This window comes from Typopeltis vanoorti, chromosome 14, assembly GCF_054136105.1.
Source record: "Typopeltis vanoorti isolate ZY-2024b chromosome 14, IOZ_Tvanoo_1.0, whole genome shotgun sequence".
NCBI lineage: Eukaryota > Metazoa > Arthropoda > Arachnida > Uropygi > Thelyphonidae > Typopeltis > Typopeltis vanoorti.
Genome location: NC_143562.1, coordinates 13,508,289 through 13,533,671, shown reverse-complemented (window position 1 = coordinate 13,533,671; position 25,383 = coordinate 13,508,289). Strand labels below are relative to the sequence as shown.

General features: G+C 38.3%; 1 protein-coding gene across 10 annotated transcripts in view; it reads right to left on the bottom strand.

Annotated features, from left to right (window-relative positions):
• LOC150099238 (uncharacterized) overlaps positions 1 to 25,383 on the bottom strand; it is an 825,097-nt gene that overhangs the window by 324,479 nt on the left and 475,235 nt on the right. For all 10 annotated transcript variants that reach the window (XM_090403353.1, XM_090403348.1, XM_090403355.1 and 7 more), the window contains one exon: positions 14,518 to 14,550. In XM_090403353.1, coding sequence (XP_090259479.1) covers positions 14,518 to 14,550 — 33 coding nt within the window. The remainder of the gene's footprint in view (positions 1 to 14,517; positions 14,551 to 25,383) is intronic.

Here is a 25,383-nt window from a genome sequence, read left to right as displayed (position 1 = left end):
AAAAACTACTATACTATTGACAAATTATTGAAGATATTAGAGAACTCTGATAGTGATTTAAACTTGGTCTCAGATTCTGAGGACAATGGATAGAAAAACAGTCAGATAGAAAAACAATAGGAGCGAGGGAATGGTAAGAGGTATAAAGTATGGCGACACAATGATCCGTGGTGTTCAAGATAGGATGCGTGAGGAGTGTTTGCCAGGAGGAACAATAGAAAGGGTGGCTATGGCAATTAAGAGAGGTGAAAGGGTGGATGAGATGATTGTGATGGTAGGAACGAATGACTTGAGTGGTAATGTAAGTCGGGCAGTGAGAGATATGAGATTTTTGCTTGAGACTGTACGGAAGACAGAGAGAGGAAAAATAGTGTGTGTGTTGCCTAGGTATGATAATGATGAGCTGAGCAGAAGAGCGGTGATATTGAATGGCATAATAGCGAGAATGTGTGACAAGAGAGGACTGGTATATGTGGATGCTTGGAGTGCGTTTGAGGAAAGAGAGGAGTTGTATGCGAGAGACCGTTTACATTTGAATGAGGAAGGACGTAGGCATTTGGAGAGATTGCTGTTCTGAACGAGTCAGTGTGTCCCAGGGAGGATGATAGCAGGGGTAGCCTCTTGTGGGAATGGATACTTGGGAGAAGGGAGACAATGTCAGGTAACACTGAGCCCAGTGGAGTCTAGAAGGGATAATGCTGGGTATAGAAACAATGGCATTTATATGCTGTATACTAATGCCAGGAGTATCTGGAATAAGGGAGAGGAATTGGTGGTGCAGATAGCATCAGCCTGGCCAAATATTATTGCGATCACTGAGACATGGGTGACAGAAGGGGATATAACAACAGGAATAGAAGTCGCTGGGTATAGCATTTTTCGTCAGGATAGGAGGGGAAAGCGTGGTGGTGGGGTGCTGCTTATGATAAGTGATGACCTATGTCCTCTAAGAGTGGAGAATTTGGAAGGAAGTGAGACAAATGATTTTGAGAGCGTATGGTGTGAGGTAGAGGTAGGCAAGACAGGATATTTAGTGGGGTGTTGCTACAGACCCAGGAGCACAGAGGATGGGGACCAGGAGATGTTTAGACAGCTAAGTTTGGCAAGTGCAAGAAGAATGATTGTTATGGGAGATTTTAACTTCAGTAGTATAAATTGGAGAGAGGAAGATGCATGTAGCAATAGGGGAATGGAATTTCTAGAATTCTTGAGGGACAAATGTCTTAGGCAACATGTAACAGAGCGAACAAGAGGTTCAAAAATTTTGGATTTGGTTATAGCATCAGAAGAGTTGATAATAACTGAGTTGACGTCTCTCCCACCAGTTGGAGAGAGTGACCATATGGTGTTGACTTGGAAAATGAATAGACATGCAGGAGTATCAAAGAGACGGGAACTTATCTGGAATTATAAGGCAGGTGATTATAATAGTCTTAGACGTCAACTTCGGGAGGTTTCATGGATGGAGGAATTGGAAGGCCGGGATATCACCAGTGCGAGGGAAATTGTGAAAGAATATTTGTTATCAGCAATGGTAAGTTGTATACCACGAGTGAAGAAGAGGACGCAATTTGGAATAAAATGGATGACAAACAATATTAAACAGGAATTGCATGCGAAAAAGAGGCTATGGAAGAGATATAAGGAGACAGGTGAAGAGATGCATGAGGAATATAAGACACAGGCCAGAAGAGTGACTAGTGTGGTAAGGAAAGCGAAACTGGAATATGGGAGGAGATTATCCCTAAGATCCAAAGAAAATCCTAGGGAATTTTTTAGATATGTGGCCAGTAGGAGGAGAAATGACTGTGGAAGAATGATATTGTGGGATAAAAATGGGAATAGAGTGACTGATGCAGAGGACATAGTGGAATTGTTCAATGAACACTTTATTGGAGTATTTCATCCTAGAGGAGTCAGTTTTAATGCTAGAGGGATAGGACTGGTACGAGGTCTGGAGGTACAGGAGGAGAGTGTGTTTCAGATACTGAGTACTCTGGATGTCAGTAAAGCTGTGGGACTGGATGGTATTTTGCCACAAGTTTTGAGAGAATGTGCTAAGGAATTGACAGTACCTTTAACGTGGCTTTACAATGAAAGTCTGGCTTTGGCAAAGGTGCCCAGGGAATGGAAGGAAGGTAAGATAGTGCCATTGCATAAGGGTGGTAACAGATTGGAAGTGTCTAATTATAGGCCAGTCTGTGTGTCATCAGTAGTTGTTAAGATCTTGGAGAAAGTAGTGAGGGACCGTGTACAGCATTGGGCAGATGAGGGTAATGTTATCTGTGAGAATCAACATGGATTTGTGAAAGGACGCTCTTGTTTTAGCAATATGCTAGTCCTTTATAATAAAGTTACAAGAACATTAGATGAGGGAAAGGCATATACTGCAATTTTCTTAGACTTGGCAAAGGCATTTGACAGGGTGCCACATGATAAGCTCATATTTAAGTTGCAGCACATGGGTCTGGATGACAGATTGGTCAACTGGATTCAGGATTGGCTGTCTGATAGGTATCAGAGAGTTGTGTATGGTGGAGCAGTTTCCAGGAGGCAGAGGGTTACAAGTGGGGTCCCACAGGGCTCAGTACTAGGACCTATATTGTTTAACCTTATATCAATGACATAACCAGTGGATTGCAGGGGGATATTCAGTTGTTTGCGGATGATGCGAAGCTGGGAAGGATTATTAGTAATAGTGTAGATGTGGTAGCCCTGCAAGAGGATTTAAATAAGCTAGACAGATGGGTAAATGAATGGGAGTGTCAGTTTAATGCAGCAAAATGTAAGGTCTTGAGGTTTGGGAAACATCGATGGGATGCTGCATACTCTATGGGAGGAGTTATACTGGAGGAAGTAGGGGAGACAAGAGATCTGGGGTTGATGATTGATAGAAACATGAAGTTTAGGTGACATATTGCAAAGGTGGTGAAGGTAACACAGAGGATTGCTGCTATTATGAGAAGGACACTGACCTGCAGAGATAAGAGGGTTATCATTGTATAAGTCTCTGATCAGACCACACTTGGACTATTGTTCTCAGATTTGGTCCCCAGGATTTGAAGGGGATAAATTAACTGTGGAAAGGATACAAAGACAGATGACAAAGATGGTTTCAGGACTGTACAAGGATAGTTATGAGGATCGGCTGAGAGAATGTGGACTGCAGAGTTTGGTGGATAGAAGAAGGAGAGGTGATATGATTGAGACTTTTAAACTGTTGAGAGGTGGTTACAGGGTTGACATTGGGGAGTTCTTTTGCTTGGTTGATCAGCGGGAAGGAGTGATGACAAGAGGCCATCCCTGGAAGTTACGAAAGGAAACTGTGAGCAAGAGGGTAAGGAGTGGTTTCTTTGTGTGGAGGGTGGTTGAGCCGTGGAATGCATTGCCTGATGGAGTGGTGGGAGCGAGAACGGTCAGTGAGTTTAAAGAGTGGTATGATAGACTTTGTGTTTCTCAGGGGGGGACCTCCCCTCGATGAGTCTTGACAGACTTTATGTCTTAGGAAGGACCTCCCTCGATGAGTCTTTTGACTCCTTGGAGGCCTGAATAATAATAATAATAATAATAATAATAATAATAAATATGGAATTAAACTTTATATGTTGATGACTCCCAAAGGACTAATCGAAAAATTTGCAGATTATACTGGCATGTTGGATGATTTTGGAGGCAGAGAACATTTGCAAAAGGTGGTTTTATATGGACAGCTATTATAATAGTTTTGATGTGGAGGACACTGACTTGTAGAAGTAGGGAGATTCTTATTCCATTGTACAAGGCTTTGATTAGGCCACATATGAACTACTGTGCCCAGATTTGGTCACCTGGTTTTCAGAAGGATGAAGAGATGTTGGAGAGAGTCCAGAGGAGACTTTTTTTCTTTTTTTTTATGTTGGGCCCATATACAGGAGGTTGGCTGGTCAACCTATAGTACGTTATTACCGTATATAGGTGATGGGTTGTGAAAGGAGAAACTTGTTTACATTTGATTTGAATGCTTGTATATTGTATTCCTTGGAAATACGTCAGGGGGAAGACTCTTCCACAGTACTGCAGTAGCAGGGATGAATGAGGAGGGGAAGAAACTTGTTCTGTGGGTTTTGAGGTATACTGTAAAAGGATGTTGGGTGGTAGCTGTACATGTTCCAATGGGGCTTAGTACAGGGTGGGAGAATTATTGATGCTGTTTCAGATGAACCTTTCCCGTGAAAGTATTTATAGAATATACAGATTGCAGAGACCAAGCGTCTATGTGAAAGTGGGGGGAGCGAGTTGGTGAGGGATGGGTCATTTATTAGTCTAACTGCTCTCCTCTGTATTGAGTCAAGCATATTGAGGGAGCTTTTTGGAGCCCCACTCCAGATGTGAGAGCAGTATTCGAGAACTAGGCGGATTTGTGACATATAGTGTTAACAGCTGTTTAGAGGTGAAGCAGCGTCTTGAGCAAAAGAGAAAACCTAGTTTTTTGGAAGCTGAGGATGCAATGGTTGTGATGTGTTTATGCCAGGAGAGGCTTGATGTCAAGGTAATTCCGAGAAGAGAAATTTCGTCTTGTCTGTGAATTTGAGTGTTATCAAAAACAATGCTGGGGGAAAATGGTTCTTTTTTGTGAGAAATAAGACAGAACTGGGTTTTACTAGCGTTAAAGTTGACAAGGTTGTCTGAGCCCCGTCGGAGAATGGCTTGGAGGTCGGAATTAAGGGCAGTGGTGGTTGATGTTCTGTGGGTTGAAGTGAGTTGTGTAGGGTAGGGTTTGTCAAATGAAAGAGAGGAATGTAGTGTGCTATCATCTGCAAAACTGTATATTGGGTTAGAGGTCAACTGAAGTAGGTCATTGATATATAGAAGGAAGAAGGTCGGTGAGAGAACTGAGCCTTGAGGGATCCAGGCATTAGTTGAATGGTGAGAGGATAGGGAGCCATCTACCATCACACAAAGGGTGTGTCCAGACAGGAAGCTCTGGCAATCCATCTGCAGAAGTCCTGAGGCAGTCCAAATGATGGGAGTTTGCCTAGTAAGCCTTTGTGCCAGACTCGGTCAAAGGCTTTGGAGATATCAAGTGCAACTACTTGGGATTCGCCGAATTTCTTCATAGCGTTTGTCCAGAGATGGATGATGTACGAGAGTAGATCTCCTGTAGAATGGCTTTGGCAGAATCCATACTGGTGGTCGCTTAATAGCCGGGTACCTTCAAGGTAGATTAGGAGTTGAGAGTTGATGATTTTCTCCATTTCCTATCTAAAGTAACGGTGAAGTGAGTGAGATAGGGCAGTAGCTAGATGGCAGTGATTTGTCACCCTTTTTAGGAATGAGTTGAATATAGGCCCGTTTCCAAGTTTTGGGATATCCAGTGGAGTAAGAGTGTGTGTACAGGTGACATAGGATAGGAGTCAGTTCAGATGCATGGACCTTCAGGATAATTGGAGGAATTTCGTCTGGGCCAGGAGATTTTTTTTGTGTCTAATTTGGACAGCAGGTTTGTGATGTCTTTTTGGCAAAAGGATATAGGGGACATTGTATGTTGGGCAGTTGGAATAACTGGAGGGCATTTGCCATTGACAGTTATGTGTGCATTGGAAGCAAAGTGTGATGCCAGGAGGGTAGCTTTTTCTATGGGTGATGTTGCAAATGAGCCATCTGGGTATGATAGAGGTGGGAATAGTGTTGGGTAAAAGTTACGGTCAATTGCCTTGGCAAAGGACCAAAAGGCATGGCTGCCATTTGGACAGGCTGCAAGCTTCCTGCTTTGTGCCCATTCAAAATCTGTTTTGGAAGTATTGATAGTTTTCTTGCATTTGTTTCGGTCTTCAGTGTAGGCACTGAATGAGGATGGGGTTCTTGATTTCAGCCAGTTGTGGTATGCCTGATTTTTCATTTGCACAGCCTTGGCACATTTTGTTGGAGAACCAGGGTTTAGTTAGGGGATGGCAGGTCTGAGTAGTGTGGGGAATATATGCTTTCATGCCAGCGAGGATCACTTTGGTGATGCGTTCGGTGCATATCTCTGGACTGGAAGACCGGAAACAATAGTCCGGAAACATGGGAATGAAGCATAGTAGTCTCGGAGACTGTCCCATTTGGCACTATTATAATGCCAAACTACTCTTGTGTGAGAGTGATTGTGTAGGCATTGTTGTATGGGGAGGAGATGAGCACTGTTGTCAGAATTCCCCAAATTCTGACAACAATGTAGCAAGGGGGCTTGCTACATTCACTGCATATTTGGAGAGGTCATTAGTAAGGAAGAGATCTTGGGTATTTGGGGAAAGTGGTTTGGGTTATCTGGTATTCTGGTCGGTTTTTGAACAATTTGTGTGAGGTCATTAGTGACTGCAAATGTTTCAGCATCTCTGTCTGCAGGATCTGTATGACTGGAAGAGGAAAGCCAATTGGTGTTATGGACATTGAAATCACCCAGGAGGATGATTTCACTATTTGGGGAGTGGGACTGGAGAAAATCAACTTTTAAGGAAAGGAAATGAAAGAGCTCTGAGTGATTAGTGGTATTAAAAGAGCGATAGAGACAGCAGATGAATTTGACTGAGTGGGGGAGGGATATCTTCAGCCAAAGAAGGTCGAAGTCAGGCGATTCCAAACTAGTTGTTCTCTGGCAGGGTATGTCAGAGCAAATATAAATGCACAGACGCTACCCTTGGGTCGAAAGGAGTTAAATAGTGTATAGTTAGGAAGGTTGAGATGAATAGTGCTAGGGGAAAGGGAGATTTGGGTTTCGGTTAAAAAGAGTAGGTGGGGTTTGGTGGACTGCAGGTGGTAGTGGATGCTGTTAAGGTTAGAGTTGAGGCCATGGATGTTGGTGAAGTGGATATGCAAGGTTCTGTGAGGCATAGAGTTGACCTTAAGGGTCCTGCACATTTCCTATGCAGTGCCTGCAGACTGGTGTTCTTGGTGGTTACTGGCATCACTAGGTTTTTGTACTAGTTTGGATTGTTTGTTTGTAGTCTATTACCCAACTGTTGTCTCCATTTTGGTGTTTTTTTTCTAGTTGTTTTCAGAGTTGGCATCTTTGTTCTCTCTGGGTAAAGATTAAATCAGGTCGAGCACATATGGGCACCTGGGGGCAAGTGTCCTTTAGCTTCTTGTTTATTGCTGTTATAAATTTGGTTGTGTTTACTGGTGAGTTGCAGGTCACTTTCACGAGACATGGATAGTTCGTTCCGTCCTTTCTTTTGTTTATGGGTCCGATACGATGTCATTTGACGATGTTTTCTGGGATCGAAATTGCATTCTCCTGCAAGTTTGCCAATGTCTTCTTTTAGGGATTTACCATTTTCTGTCGGAAAGTTCAGGATAACAGCATTGAGTTTCCTATTTTTGGCCTTGAGCAACTCGTGTACCAATGATGTCATTAGTTCACAAAGTTCGTTAGCAGGCACATACACACTTGTGGTCGGGCGCTGATCGTTGAGCGTCTTAAATTTAGTTTCCAACTTTCTGATTTTGGAGGAGAAGGTATCGATCACGATATTAAGCTGCTGCTCAAGGTCTGCGACTCTTTTTCCTAGGTTTAGTATCTGTTTTATGGAAGGGAGGCACATCGTACAAAAGTAGGGCTGGTTTAGATCGGTGAAAAGCTTGTGCACCGATTTATTTATTTTCGTGCAAGAAATATGTATCCAGTTGCAGCAGAAATCGCACAATGTACCTTTTTTCCCTTCTTTGACTTCGGTTTCACAGCTGCAGCATTTCGTAATGTCATTCGGTTTGTTGGTGATCGGCGACGCTACGCTGATGGGACTCGAGGTAGTCTTCCATTGTTGGCTTTTGTTACCGCCATCTTTATTTTAGACGGTAGGCATAGCGCTTTCACGTGGCTGTTTTTTAGTTGTAAAATATAGCAGATTTAATGGACTATGGGTACTTACAAGATGTACTGTAGTAGTCACCTGTTTAGCACCTTCTGTTACTTTTCCATTTATTGTTTATTTTGTACAAAAAACACTTGCAGTTACGATAAAATGCAGGAGCACAAATTTAACGTTAATTATTTGCTGGTGCCACTATGACTGATTAAGGTAGTTTCTAACCTCTGGAATGTCGAGTATGAGGAAAGATTGAGAAGATGCAACTTGCAGATTCTGGTGGACAGGAGGATAGATATGACAGAAACCTACAAGTTATTAAGGGATTGTTATAGGATCAATGCTGGAGAGGTTCTACAGAAAATAGTGGGTGATCAGGGGAGAACCAGAGGCAGTAACGCACTCAGGATTTAATCTTAGAGGGGGCCTGAGTTGAGTAGACGATTTGAGAATACACACTAGGCACCGCATACGACCTATGACTGAACATCTGCAATGATCGCTAATTCATAAGTACAATACTGTGGAAATAGAAGACAAGACGCAACATAAATTTTTTAAAAAATTAATTTTATTTAAGGAAAGATTTTTGGAAAATTTTCTAGTGATTTTTTCCTTTTTCTTCAGAAAAAGGAAATCACTAGAAAAATCACTAGAAAAAATCACTGGAAAATTTTCTAGTGATTTTTTCCTTTTTCTTCTCTGGTCAGTGGTGCACCCAGAGGGGGGGTCCCTGTCCCCCCCCCCCCTTCTGGGTGTGCCACTGACCAGGTGTCATCCCTGGAAGTTGTATAAGGAGGGTGTGAGTAGGGGAGTGAGAGGCAGGTTTTTTTCATGCAGAGTTGTGAATGATTGGAATGCCTTGCCTGAGAGTCTGGTGTCTGCAGAGAATTTGAGTGTGTTTAAAGCACAGTATGATGAGCTGTGAGTTTGATAAAAGGACCTCCTAGATGAGTCTTTGACTCCATGGGGTCTTGGGTAACAATAATAATAAAAATATTCTTGGAAAAAGAAACTTGCTGTAACTGGAACATTAAGAATAGACAGAAAGAATACTTCAAAAAAATTAAGAATAAAAACTTAAAAAAGGAGAAACAGTTTCCAGATAAGCTTACAGAATGATGATAGGCAAGTGGAAAGATAAGGTAAGTGGAAAGATGTAAAAATTTGAAAATAGAATTGTAGAAATAGAACAGACTATTCTATTTCTGCTATTCACAACTGGCAGTGTAAACTGCTGACAGATGTGAATTATAACAAGTTTATATCAGGAAATGAATGAAAAGACCAAATATCATTTTATTATCTGTCAGAAAGAAAAAAATTCACTGGCCCAAAAACTTTTCATTCATTCTGTCAAAATGATTTTCTTGAACAGATATTATTTATTCAATAAATATTCTGGAGGTGCTATGACATTATTTGATTATAAAATTAACATAATAAAACAACTTTTACCTCCTATGAATGAAGAATATCCTGGATGAAATCAAGCACCACAACTGCACAGTCTTGTAAAATGTGAAGCCACACCAGGTAAAAACAAATTATGAGAAAGAGATGTTAACTTTGTGCTAAGGAGGGAGAATGCATGAACACTATATATGAACAATGAAGTAGTCCTGGTCAACCAGGATATTGTCTAAATTGCAGTGTTATTTCTTGCAAATAAATATTACATATTTTTGCCAATTTGAATCTTGACTTTTACTCAATTTTTCAATGAAAGCAGGTTTATTTGTAAGAATTTATTTCTGAATTTATCCTCAAAAAATTTAACATCAAAATCATTGATATGAAGAAAAATATTGTTTAATGCTTTTAAGCATGAGTAAAATTTATTTTATTAGCTCTAGAGACAAAATAATTTTAGAACACCAAATCTGCAATTTTCTCAAAAAAAAAAAAAGTATCTGGGTGGGGGGAAGCATTCTGTTATAAATTGGTGGCAGTCAACTTGTTAAAAAGAGGTACAGAAATATAAATTATATCATATAACTGCAAATAATTGTTTATACACCATCATCATCATCAAATTCCTGGTACCCTCAAGGGATGTACAGGATATGATAGCACTACATGAAAAATTTACATCATTACTAACTTCCTATCTACAATTTTCCTCCAAATCAGTCTGTTACTTGTCAAGACTCCAACATTATCAGATCTTATATTTCTATTGTCTAAGGCACTTTGTACAGTATCAATCCACCTATATCTTGGTCTTCCTCTGGGTCGTTTTCCTGCTAATCTGCCAGAGAACACTTGTTTTGCTAATCTTTCCAAGCCCATTCTGTTTAAGTGACCATACTACCTGAGATTAGCTCTGCTAACGCATTCCTGGATGCTGACAATGTCAAGTTCTTTCCTAATATCCTCGTTTTTACTATGATATTGCCATTGAAAGTTTATTTTTCACATGGTCAGAATATAATAAATTTAATTTAATCCTTTATCCAAGTGTGTGTGTGCAAACAAAGTTTGCGTCTGAAAGTATCTTCAGGACTGGGGTAAAGTGGTACAGCACCGGGCAACTCCTTGCAAAGGTGGAGCAAGATACCAACACTCCTATCTCAATATCTCCAATAATGCAAAACACATCTCCTTGCGGATATATACAATGTTATGCATTAAGGGAAGGGCTACTACCCAGACTAGATTCGACCGTTAGTGAGGTCTCTTCAGTGGGAGCCAGGCCACTTTACCCCAGTCCTGAAGATACTTTCAGCCGCAAACTTTGTTTGCACACACTTGGATAAAGGATTAAACTAAATTCATTATAGTCTGACCAAGTGAAAAAAAAGCTTTCAACATCTTTCTCTAAATCCAGAGTAATTTAATAAAAAGGTGGCACACCGTTTGGCAGCTCCTATAGGAGGAGATGACCTCACTAATGCTTCTGCCTGGTATCTCCACTTGGGCCTGCTCCCACTGAAGAGACCTCAATAAAGGTCGAAACTAGTCTGGGTAGTGGCCCTCTCCTTAATGCATAACATTATACATATCCGCAAGGAGATGTGTTTTGCATTATGGGAGATACTGAGATAGGAATGTTGGTACCTTGCTCCACCTTTTACCCCAGTCCTGAAGATACTTTCAGGTGCAAACTTTGTTTGCACACACTTGGATAAAGGATTAAACTAAATTTATGATATTGCCATTGATGGCATCTGTTCATGCCTCTAATCTTTCTCAGGCCTCTCATATCTGTGGTCTCTAGTCTTTGGTCAAATGTTTTACTTCTGACCCAGCTCTCAGATCCATAAGTTAAAACTGGTTTGAACACTGTCTTGTATAGCTAATTTAGTATTCCAACTAATTTCTCTCTTATTCCATGAATTTATTCAATCGACTTCTTACAATACCAGCTTTGTTGATATTGTAAGAAGTCGATTTATATTTAATTTACCATCTTCACTAAAAATGTGCCTAAGTAGCTGAAATGTTTTACTTGTTCACACCGGTTCCGCGTTCACAACACAGTTGACATTTTCAACGAATTCTACTTATTTTCATTGTCTTTGTCTTTTTAATGCTGCCCTTCATACCAAATTTATTACAACAGTTATTTAATTTAGTCAGGTTATCTTGCCAACTTGTAACGGATTTATTTAGAAGTATAACATTGTCCGCATAAAGCAAAGAGCTGACATTAACATCACCAATTCTGATATCATGTTTAATACCACTTTCCTTCATAATGTGATCCATATAGATAATGAATAACAGAGGGGATAACGTACATACTTGTCTCACACCAGATTTAACATTAAACCATCTTCCTGTACTTCGTTCAATTCTATCTGCTGACTTACAACTCAAGCAATGTTCAAAAAGCAAAAGAACTCTCCAGCGTCAACCCTGTAACCACCTCTCAACAATTTAAAAGTCTCAATCACATCACCTCTCCTCCTTCTTCTATCCACCAAACTCTGCAGTCCGCACTCCCTCAGCCGATCCACATAACTATCATTGTACAGTCCTGACATTGCACCCTTTCCATAGTTAATTTATCCCCTTGAAATCTTGAGGACCAGATCTGAGAACAATAGTCTAAGTGTGGTCTGATCAGAGTCTTATAGAATGGAATGATAACCATTTTATCTCTGCAGGTCAGTGTCCTTCTCATTATTGCAGCAATCCTCGGTGTTGCGTTCACCACCTTTGCAATATGTCCCCTGAATTTCAGGTTTCTATCAATCATCAACTCCAGATCTCTTGTCTCCCCTACTTCCTCCAGTTTAACTCCTCCCATAGAGTATGCAGCGTCCCATCGATGTGTCCTAAACCTCAAGACCTTACAATTTGCTGCATTAAATTGACACCCCCATTCATTTGCCCATCTATCTAGCTTATTCAAATCCTCTTGCAGGACTACCACATCTGCACTATTACTAATAACCCTTCGCAGCTTCACATCATCTGCAAACAACTGAATATCCCCTTGCAATCCATGGACAATATCATTGATATAAAGGTCAAACAATATAGGTCCCAGTACTGAGCCCTGTGGGACCCCACTTGTAACCCTCTGCTTCCTTGAACCTGCCCCACCATACACAACTCTCTGATAACTATCAGACAGCCAATCCTGAATCCAGTTGATCAACCTGACATCCAGACCCATGTGCTGCAACTTGAATATCAGCTTATCATGTGGCACCCCATCAAATGCCTTTGCTGAGTCTAGGAAAATGGCAGTATATGCCTTTCCCTCATCTACTGCTCTTGTAACTTTATTATAAAAGGCTAGCATATTACTAAAACAAGAGCGCCCCCATTCACAAATCCATGTTGACTCTCCTGGATAACACCACCCTCATCTGCCCAATGCTGTATACGGTTCCTCACTACTTTCTCCAAGATCTTAACAACTACTGATGACATGCAAACTGGCCTATAATTAAACTCTTCCAGTCTGCTACCATCCTTATGCAATGCCACTATCTTACCTTCCTTCCATTCCATGGGCACTTTTCCTGCAGTCAGACTTTCATTGAAAAGCCAGGTCAAAGGCACTGTGAGTTCCCTAGCACATTCTCTCAAAACTCGTGGTGAACTACCTTCCAGTCCTACAGCTTTACTGACATCCAGAGTACTCAGTATTTGAAACACACTCCCTTCTGTACCTCTAAACCTCGAACCTGCCCTATCCCTCTAGCATTAAAACTGACTCCTCCAGGATGAAATAATCTAATAAAGTGTTCATTGAACAATTCTATTATGTCCTCTGCATCAGTCACTCTATTCCCATTTTTATCCCACAATATCATTCTTCCACAGTCATTTCTCCTCCTACTGGCCACATATCAAAAAAAATTCCCTAGGATTTTCTTTGGATCTTAGGGCTAATCTCCTCTCATATTCTAGTTTCGTCTTCCTTACCATACTAGTCACTCTTCTGGCCTGTGTCTTATACTCTTCATGCATCTTCTCTTCACCTGTCTCCTTATATCTCTTCCACAGCCTCTTTTTCACATGCAATTCCTGTTTAATATTGTTTGTCATCCACTTTACTCCAAATTGTGTCCTCTTGTTCACTCGTGGTATACAACTTACCATTGCTGCTATGATAGATACTGTGTGAATGTTGAATAGTTGTTCTTGACATGATGTTGGACCTCCCTCGATGAGTCTAAGGACTCCTTGGAGCTATGTATGATAGATACTGTGTGAATGTTGAATAGTTGTTCTTGACATGATGTTGGGCCTCTGTCGATGAGTCTAAGGACTCCTTGGAGCTGCCCGTAATAATAATAATAATAATAATAATAATAATGCTTCTTTTACTACAGATCATCTTCCTTCAGCCTCATATCCAATGACACCACAATGATGCCAATTGGAAAGATCTTCAGGATATTATATCTCTTTTTAATGACCTGATTATTGCTTTCATACTCTGATCTAATAATTGAAATTATTCTTGCTGAGAAGAGTGCCTTTCTTCTCCATTCCACTCAAAAATTCCCAGCACTTATCTAATCCATGGTTTTCCAACAAATGTGCCAAAGCAGTTCAAGCTTAAAATTCAGAATTACTCAATGGCTGAAGCTAAAGATCACAACCTCTCACTTAGCTTACACTACAGTCTGTAACAATTTGAAAATAAATCATTAACAAATCTAAAGCTAAGTTTGTGAAGGCCAAATGCATTAAACTTGCCTCTTGTTCAATGGCTATCGAGCCATCCAGTTCCTTGCCAATGTTGTTTGGCAAAACTGTTGCCCTCCCATGTTTCCATCTCTCTCTCTCATTCTGTTGGAAAAATGGCAACATCTAATGCAGCATCATTCCATTTAAAAATTAATGATTAGCCAAACATTTTCTTTCTCTTTGAGCAGAATAAGAGAACATCCATTTAAAGAGAAGCTTTAGGAAATTAAATAATATAATGCATTATTATGCAGTGTTCTTGGATAAAACTAGTAAGTTGAAGAACATAGCATAATTAATTTATCAATAAATGAAAATCCCTTTTTCATTTATTGATAAAGTAGTGTAATGTAATCTAACACAATGTTAGGTTGAATTTTATATCTACCACAATCTCGTAGTCCACCTATTATTAACTATAATGACACTATTAAATATTTATTTTTATTTATATAAGAAGAATGTGCCTAAAAGGTATACAATTAAAATAAATGACTTCCTTTCAATACCATAAACAAAACATTTTAACACTACTTACTGCATCATTTATTCCATCAAAATTACTGTCACCCTAAAAAAACAAAAATGCAAAAAATATGTATAAATAGTAAGCATAAATAAAAAAAAAAACTGTTATAATAAATTACAATATGAAAAAAAAAAATCTTTTAATGCAAAAATCTAATGGATGTGTAACAGATCCATGATTAGAAAAAACATTATTTAAGAATCTAGAAAGCTTTTTCACTTGATTATAAGTTAAATTAAAGTTGCCACGAAATTATATTCTTGTTTATAGGAAATATACCTACTTGTCAATGGGAAATATGTGACTTCTTCATTACTTCAACATTGGTGCCTCCTCTGAGTCTGGATCTCACTAATGAGAATACAATAAAAGTCGAAACCAGACTGAGTTAAGGACCCTTATTCACACAATTGAAAGGATGTGTGCTTTGCATTGTGGAAATACTAAGCAATTAATATGTAACTTTGTTTGCTTATGCTTGGATAAAGGATTAAACAAGACTAAAATTTCTTTGCAACTTTAATTTATTTAAACAACAAATTACACGATAACCACAGTAATTAACTTTAATAAAATAAAAGTGAGCCTCCGTAGCTCAGTCAGCATACACAAAGCACTGGTCAGAAAGACCTGGGTTCGATTCCCGTCGATGATATGAGGAACCTTTATCTGGTCTCTTTAGACTAAAGGTGAGTTAACTGGTCTCATACAGAGATGGAGGGTTTTTCTCGAGTTTTTCATCCCTCAAAACAGGCAAACTGGTCCCATGAACACACATGGCTACAGTCATAAATGCATACGGCAAGGAAGGCAACAGGAACCCACCTTGTGTCACATCTCCCTAGTAATCAGGTGAAATCTTCTCAAAGAGAAAAGGCCATCAGGATTAGGATTAGGAATGAAAGTATAGATATTTCATACTGAAACTCAGAGTACATCATCAATGTGTAGAAACAAGTAAATAATACAAGGTACATATAACAATCAGTTTATCAATTAAAAATGGTTGCAGCATGCTAGAAATTAATATATTAATAAATAATATTAAAAGTATTTTTGATGTTTATATAAAATGAGAATCTCACAAACTTTTAGGAGAGAGATAACGTAAAAGTGATTCAGAACTTTCTTTGAAAAGCGTTGTATTTAAAACTGCTTCTATGGAGAAGACGAGCTTCATTCCACTTGATACTGTGTTTAGTTTCAATACTATGTTGTGCCACACCAGACTTTTGAGGGTTTCATATATTCAATATAATATTGATGTTCATTAATTCTTTTTTCCACAGAACAGCTTGTCTGCCCAAAGTATATTAAATTACATTCACAAGGTATCTATCTGGTAAACATCAGCTAATGATAGGTGACAGTTTATCTTTTGTAGGTGGTAACAGATGAGAAATTTTGTTGATAGAAAATTTTGTTGTGGGAATAATGTCATACTTCTTCAAAATTCTACCAATAGGTTCAGAGATACCAGAAATATAAGGGATTGGAACCCTGAGGTCTGTTGAAGAATCCTTAGTTGGTGGAACATAGGAGTCAATTATCTGCTGGAATTGATGAGGGTTGTAACCATTAAATTCCATTAAAATTTTGATAGTGAGAAGTTCTTGTTGTAAGCTCGAGGGAGAGGAGCATACATTATGTACTTTATTAATTAAAAACTTGATAACACCAATTTTTTTAAGAGGTGTGATGAGCAGACTTTTGGTGACTGTATCTGCCAGTAAAGATAGGTTTTCAATAAATACTGATTGACAAATTACCAGAGGCTGTGCAAGTAAGAAGGATGTCCAATAATGGTAAACTACCAGCCTTTTCTTTTTCCATGGTGAATTGAATGCACGGATGAAGACTATTGATATGTTGTAGGAAAGTGATAAGTTCATTTTCAGAATGAGGCCAAACAGCAAAAACATTAACGACATATCAAAACAAACGAGAGGGCTGCGGATGAAAACAAGTTATCTTCCAGATGGTTCAAAAAATAGTTTGCCAAAGGTGGAGACGGACGGCTACCCATGGCAGTGCCTTCAACCTATAGATCTTGTTTTTCCAGCTGAAATATCCTGATTCTATAACAAATTCAAAAATTCTCGCAATATCAGGAGGGTAATCATCATATAGTAAATTAACAGTGTCATATAACGGAATGTTGGTAAAGAGGGAAACAACGTCAAAGCTGACTAATAAATCTGACTTTTGTATTTGAATGTCCTTGCTTTTTTCAAGAAAATGTGTGGAATTCTTGATGAATGATCAGGATCGTCCAACATGGGTAGTTAATAAATGTGAAAGAAATTTAGCAATTCTATAGGTGGGAGAGTCAATACAATTCATGATGGGTGTTGGGTCTTACTGGATAACATACTTAATGAATTTTTGAGAGCCCATATAAACGAGGAGTTCTTCCAAAATGAATGCATAATTTATCCAAATTATTTTGATCCCAACTAACAACTTCATCCAGTAGCTTATTGGTAAAACCGAATATTGTATGTACCTTGTATTCCCATTATGCTTGTTTCTATGCACTGATTATGTACTGTTATTTTCAGTACGAAATATCAGTACTTTCATTTCATTAAAGTTAATTACTGTGGTTATGGTTATCGTGTAATTTGTTATTTATAGTTATGCCACAGGTACCTTTAAAGATTAGATTTATTTAATTTATTTAAGAATATATTTCTGTGTCATATTTTGGTATGCATTTGTCAGTAGTTTTCATAAAGAACAATTAGCCATGATTCACTGTTTTAGAAAGCTTTAATCAATCTAATGAATAAGCGCTCAGTTTTTTTGAACCCCATTTTGGTTCACAGTTACAAAGAAATTTCATACTTATTTCAGAATAAGTATGAATCAGAACATCTAATCAGAAACTAAAAGGAAACTTTGAATAAGTAAGAAAAGAACTCAATTTTGATAACTCTTCACTCTCTTTATCATACCTATTTCAGTGATAGAGGTAGCCCATTTTTTTCATTTGGGGGAAAGTTTAATGATTACCTGAACCACATTAGTATTATTATCATTACAACACCTCCATAGAGTGAAAATTAATAATTTGATTCCATGGAGGCAAGGTCCTCAGCTCTCAAACACAATTATTGTCAAACTGTGACTTATACTTCATTTCTAACCAATGTATTCTACTCACTGAGAAATTTTGAAGCAAAATTCAAATTCTACTACTCATGTACTTATATCCTACTTATATAACTTCTAGGAATGGTAACTTGTTTGTTCACCATCCGCTTCATAAAAGATCTCTTTGACATTAATGTAAAAGAGAACCATTATTATTATTATTATTTCCCTGACACCCATGGAGTAACAAGACTCATTGTGGGAGGTCAACATTAGTGAACACAAAGTCTATCATTTTCAGGAAGTTGCAAAAGGTGACCTTTTGCAACTTCCAGGGATGGCCTTGTTTTCCTTTCCCTCATTCTCAGTCTACCCTCATGATCAATGTTGTACAGTCCTGATATCATTTTTGTTATCCGCCTCTGTACCCTCTCCTCATCCCCTTCAAATCTCGGTGACCAGATCTGAGCACAGAAATCCAGATGTGGTCTGACCAAAGATTTACACAAGTATATGATGGAGTGGAGTGTAGGAGAATGTGATGACTAGTGGAGTACCTCAGGATTTGGTACTAGGGCCACTACTCTAATTTGTATATAAATGACATAGGGAAAGATTTAAGAGGGAATATTCAGTTGTTTGCTGATGATGCGAAATTAGGGAGAGCAATAATTTATAAAGGTGATATAGATTTAAATAAATTGGCATTGTGGGCAAAGGATAACGATTGTCAATTTAATGTTGCAAAATGTAAGGCTATGCACTTCGGGTTGAAAAGGTTGCATATGGTGTATCATATTGTGGTACTGGTTTGCAGGAAATTGATGAGGCTAGGGACTTGGGGATAATGGTGGACAAGTTGGTAAAATAGCTCAACAAATTACTTGGATGTTGAAAAACATGTTAACAAGTAAAGATAAGAAAGTTATTATCGCTTTTTATAAGTCTGTGATTTGGCTACATCTTGACTACTGCACACAGATTTGGTCACCTGGATTTCTTGAGGACCAGGATGTAGTAGACAGGTCACTGAGATGAGCGACCAAGATGGTGACAGGTCTGTGAAATACTCCTTATGAGAATAGGTTGAAGGTTTGTGGTTTATAAAGTTTAGTTGATAGGCAGATAAGAGGGGACATGATAGAAACTTTTAAGATATTAAAGGGATTTTATAAAATTGATGCAAGTGAAATTTTCCAATATATGACAAATACAGAACTAGGGGCCATCTGTGGAAGTTGTGTAACAGTGTGGTTGGTAGGGGTGTGTGGACCAGATGTTTTAGGCAGAGAGTGGTGAGTGAATAGAATCGATTGTCAGAATTGGTTATGAGTTCCCTGACAGTGAATGGATTCAAGAAAAAGTAAGATAGGATTTGTGTGTGTATGATGGTTGATTTAGGTCTCCTGCAATGAGTCTCTGTACTCCATGGAGATACCTAAATAATAATGTGGAAGAAATTTTTCAGAGAATGAGAGAAGGGGTAAAAATGACATTGTGGTAAATGTAGATACATTCAATGAGTTGAAAGCAGTTTGATAGGCTTTGTGTGTAAGTGTTTGCTCCAGTGACTCCATGCATGGAAGTCTGGTGTCAATAATAATAAAAATAATAACTCAAGAAATATATATACAGTAAAACCCCTTTTTTACACTTTCAAGGGGACTGATGGAAAAAAGTGTAAATAGCAGGAAAATGTCAATAGCAGGAAATGTAAAAAACATTAAAAAAAGGCTAAAAGATGACTTACTGCTCTACATACTAGATTACAAAATTTAATAACTGAAAATAAATGAATTTACAATTACTTACATTTATCTATTTAAAAAATATTTAATTGTTGATTGTTTTTGCTTTTTCTGCACTCTTATAAGTTCCACCTGCCTCTCCACAGTATATAAGGCATTAAATGCCCCATCGTCTCCTGATGCACTTGCAATATACCGCCTCAAAGATAGCTTCCATTGCTTCTTTACTAATAGGGACGGTAGGTTCTTGATCACAGTCTTCTTCAACTACTTCTTCCTCACCAAGGTGGTTGGAAAGGACGTCTTCTACACTTGGTACCACTGATGTGATCACATCAACATCAACATAGTCTTTAAATGAGGAAGACTCATCCATCACATACCAGTTGTTGGACTCTGACATATCTTCTTCTTCCTCCTATAGTTGTTCCTCCTCTTCCACAAATGTAACTCCTGCCTTTCAGAAACAGTTGGATGTGGTTTCAGGAGTAACATGCAACCATGCTTTGGCCACACATAATGTATCAAAGATTGATATGGTCATTTGTTTCAGGTCCATATCATTATCATGCATAAATACAGCTTTTTCAACAACCATTTTTCTATATTTCCATTTAAATGCATGGGTGATTCCCAGATCTAATTGCTGAAGCTCACTTGTACAATTAGGGGGAAAGAACACTATTCTAATGTTTCTGAGCTGCAGATCTTCAGGGTGTGCAGGACACTTGTCTAGCAGTAGTAGTATTTTGTGGTGATTTGCCCCCATTTTAGCATCCAGAGCATGCATGGTGGATGTGAAGATGCTGCTAGTCATCCATGCTGTGCTGTTGGCATCATACTTAATAGGCAGATTTTTCACGTTCTTAAAATACCTTGGCTTTTTTAATTTACCAATTACCAATGGAGGTAATTTTTCTGATCCATCAGCATTGACCATGAGCAAAACAGTTACCCTCTGCTTGCTGAGTTTTCCACCATGACACTTCTCTCCTTTAAAACACAATGTTTTACTTGGCAGAATTTTATATAAAAGAGCCCAGTTTCATCAACATTGAAAATATTTTTCAGTTCATAGTCCTGAATAATAGTCTTTAGTTCATGTTTCCACTGGTTTGCAGTTTCCCCTGCACTATCACTTTCTCCACACACTTGATTATACACAATATTGTGACATTTCTGTTCCCAAATGGTGTCACGCAGAAATCGTTCTGAATGAGAGGAAATCGATTGGAAATTCAGTGTTGCCACCCGAGAAAAAAACGCAAATCATGGGAAATAACGTCCACATCAAGTTGTTAATGGTGGGAAAATCTCTCTCTCTCTCTCTCTCTCTATATATATATATATATATATATATATATATATATAGATAGAGAGAGAGAGAGAGAGAGAGAGAGAGAGAGAGAGAGAGAGAGAAGGGAAGGGAAGGGAGAAAACTGGCTACAAATGAATATTCTAACTAATTTTTCCACTGAAGTCTTGACACTAACTTAGAATGCATTTGCATTCTAAGTGTGTCTATAATAAACTGACAATACTTTTGAAATCTCAATTTTAAGATCTAAATACCCATTTAATCACCTATTAAATATTAGTTTGGATAAAAAGCAAATGTTATTTTTGATGAAACTGCTGATGCATGCCAAAAGTATGATATATATACATACAGATCTTGCATAGCATGGTTAAGAGGTGCCGAAAAAGATCTGTGCCCTGCAAAATTGCACTGTTAAAAACCTTATTATAGTGTGTTATGGCATTCCAAACAGATAATTAATACTGGTGAAAAAAAAAAAATCATTATGCATCATTTGTTCGGTACAAACTCACCACAAATACTAATTAATGCACAGAAAAAAGGGATTAAAGAATTGAACATGGGTTTTATTTGGAAAAATTGTATTTAAACAATGTACACACTTTGTACAATGTACATATTTTCTAATCCTTTTTCTCTGCATGAAGAATTTTAATACTTTATTCAATGTTAGGATCAATGTTTATAAGAAAATCAGAAGCATCATCTATTCTTCTAACAAAAGTAAAACAAGAAGAAAAAATTATTTAATGAGAATTCTTTTGTAGGTGCTTCAGTAAAGCATGCATTTATCCTCTTTATATAAAAGTTGTTGATCCATCTCCACTATTTTCATCAACTAGGTCATTTGAATGTGAGTCAATGCATTTATGCATGCTGTCAAAATCCAAAGTTTCAAATCCAAGAAATTTTCATCATCAGTATGGATTCTGCTAATTCCGATCAACAGGTGACCTGCTCTCATATATCACCCATCTCTGGACATATACCATGAAAAAATTTGGCAAATCCCAAGTAGTTGCACTCGATATCTCTAAAGCCTTTGACCGGGTCTGGCACAAAGGCTTACTAAGCAAACTTCCATCATTTGGACTGTCTCAGGACGTCTACAGATGGATTGCCAGCTTCCTGTCTGGATGAACACTATGTGTAATGGTAGATGGCTCCCTATCCTCCCACTATCCAACTAATGCTGGGGAGGTTCAATTCTCTCACTGACCCATACATCAATGACCTACTTCAGTTGACTTCCAACCCAATACACAGTTTTGCAGATGACAGCACATTGCACTCCTCCCTTTCATTTGATAAACCTTTCCCTACACAACTCACTTCAACCCACAGAACATCAGCCACAACTTCCCTTAATGCAGATCTCCAAAAACATCCCCCGATGGGGCTCAGATAACCTCATCAACTTTAATGCCAGTAAAACCCAGTTCTGTCTTATTTCTCACAAAAAATAACCATTTTCCCCCAGTATTATTTTTGATAACACTCAAATCTCCAGACAAGACGTAATCTCTCTTCTCAGAATTACCATGATATCAGACCTCTCCTGGCATAAACACATCACAACCGTTGCATCCTCAGCTTCCAAAAAACTAGGATTTCTCTTTCGCTCAAGACGTTACTTCACTTCAAAACAGCTGTTAACCTTATACAAATCACAAATCCACCTGGCTATTGAATACTGCTCTTGGGGTGGGGTCTCTAAAATCTCCCTCAAAATGCTTGACTCAATACAGAGGAGAGCAATTAGACTGATAAATGATCCATCTCTTACTGACTCATCCCCCCCCCCCCCACTTTCACATAGATGTTTAGTCTCTGCAATTTGTATATTCTACAAATATTTTCATGGAAACTGCTCATCTGAAACAACATCAATAATTCCCCACTCTGTACTAAACTCACTGGAACATGTACAGCCACCTCCCAACATCCCTTCACAGTACACCTTGAAACCCACATAAGTTTCTTTTGCTCCTCCTTCATCCCTGCTACTGCTGTACTCTGGAACAGTCCTCCCCCTGAGGTATTTCCCAAGGAATACAATATACAGGCTTTCAAATTGAATGTTAACAAGTTCCTCCTTTCCCATCCCACTACCCATATATGGTACTAAAGTACTATAGGTTGACCAGCCAACCTCTCACATATTGGCCCAACATTAAAAAAAAAAAAAAAAAAAAAAAGTGTAAGCAAACAAGTTTGCACCTGAACTATTTTAACTTGTATATAGAAGCTTATGAGTTCACATCACCTGTCTTAGTATCCCATAATGCAAAACACATAATTCTATGCATTATGGGAAGAGTCATTACCCAGACCGGTTTCGACCTTTATTGAGGTCTCATCAGTGGGAGCCAGACCCAGAGGTGATACCAAGATTAAAGTAATGCAGAAGTCATATTTTCATATACAAGTTGCCAAAAGGTGTCATACCTTATTATTAAATGATAACGATGAATTAAATATATGAAAATATGACATCTGCATTACTTTAATCTTGGTATCACCTCTGGGTATGGCTCCCACTGATGAGACCTCAATAAAGGTCAAAACTGGTCTTAGTAGTGACCCTTCCTGTAATGCATAGCATTATACATACCCATAAGGATATGTGCTTTGCATTATGGGATACTAAAGCAAGTGATGTAAAGTCATAAGCTTCTATATACGAGTTGCCTGTCCTAAAAATAGTTCAGGTGCAAACTTGTTTGCTTACACTTGGATAACAGATTAAATAAGTATATAATTTCTTGGTATCTTTAATTTATAGTATAACCAAGTGGGAAAGTTTCCAACATCAGACTAGAGTGGTTGTGTTGTTGTGTGTGTGTGTGTGTGTGTGTGTGTGTGTGTGTGTGTGTGTGTGTGTGTGTGTGTGTGTGTGTGTGTGTGTGTGTGTGTGTGTGCAACAAACTAGGTGGTGAGGTAACAGAGCAAAAGAACTGGGAGATAGTTACAAGCTATTCTAAAGTAGAGCATCAGAGATGGGAAGAAATGGAATGGGAATTATATTGTGTAAAGAAATGAAAGACTGTGTTATGGAAGTAATTCATAGAAATGATGGAATTATGTGTCTGAAATTAAACTATGAAGCTTATATAGTTAATTTGATTAGTGTGTGTGCCCCACAGGTTGGATATACAAGTGAAGAAAAGGATGCATTCTGGACACAAATGGATGGAGTGATGCAAGGATTGAAGGAGGAGGAACATGTGATTATTGGGGGTGATCTGAATGGACATGTAGAAAGAAAAATGAACAGTGTGAGAGAATATATGGAGCTCATTGGATACGTAAAGCGAATCAGGAAGAGTTAAGAATAATAGATTTTGCAGTTACATTTGAAATGGCTCTAGTGAATACTGTCTTCATCAAGGGAGCAGAACATCTGATCGCATACAAGAGTGGAGGAGTAACAGAAGAACAGAAGAACTCAAATTGACTATCTGATGTGAAGAAGAACACATTTCAAGGAAGTGAGGAACTGTGAGATAATTCTTAGAGACCACATCACTCCACAACATTGACTACTTTGCATGGACTTGCATCTCAAAAGAGTGAAAATAACAAGAGCACAATGAGTGCAGGATAAAGTGATTTAAACTAAAGGAGGAAGTAGTGAAGAACAGATTTAAAGAGATGTACTTAAGGAGATAAAAAAGATTTCATTGATGTCCAGCAATGGTCGCAACACAGTGCAGGCACAATCAGGAAATGTGGCAAGTAGATACTGGGAGAAACATCAGGCAAGATAAAAGAAAACAAGGAAAGCTGGTGGAGGGAAGAAAATGTACAAGCAGCAATACAAAGGAAGAAAGCAGCAAGGAAAGTTTGGGATGCCTCTCAGAGGAATGAAGATTGCGAACTTATAGAGAAAAAATGAAGAAAAGCAAGAAAAGCAGTGACACAAGCAAAAGCAAAGGCATATAAAAATTTGTATGATGAATTAGAAACGACTGAAGGGCAGAAGAAGGTTTACAGGTTGGTTAAAGATCAGAGTAAAGCAATGAAAAATATCTCCAAAGGTGTGTGGTCAAAATGTTGACACTGAAGAAAATTTTGTGCTGAATGGAGTGGTCATCAAGAAAGTAGATAAATTCAAATATCTGGGTTCAGTTGTGGATACTAAAGGTGAAGTAGAAAGGGAAGTCAATAACAGAATTCAGGCAGGATGGAAGAAGTCGAAAGAAATGTCAGGAATTTTGTGTGATAGAAAAGTTCAAGTGAAATTGAAAGGAAAAATATACAGAACAGTAGTGAGCCCTACAATGTTATATGGATTGGAGACACTGACTATGAAGTCCAATGAAAGCAAGATTAGTACTACAGAAATGAAGATGCTTTGATAGCTGTGTAGTAGCAAGGAATGACCAGGTGAGGAATGAACACATCAGAGGTACTGTAAAGGTGACTGCAATTACAAACAAAATACAAGAAGCATGATTAAGATGGTATGGACATATAATGAGGCAGAAAAAGAATGAAAAATATGATGGACAAAGTATCATGGTGATGGTAATTCAAGGAGGAAGAAAAAGACTCAAAGATGTCGAAAGATAATGTAGAGGAAGATCTGAAGGAGAAAGACTTGGACAAAGATGCAGTCTACAATAAAAACCAGTGGAGAAGACTCAGAAACAGCAACTCCCATATAGAAATGGGAACAGCTGAAGAAGAAGAAGAAGAAAAAGAATT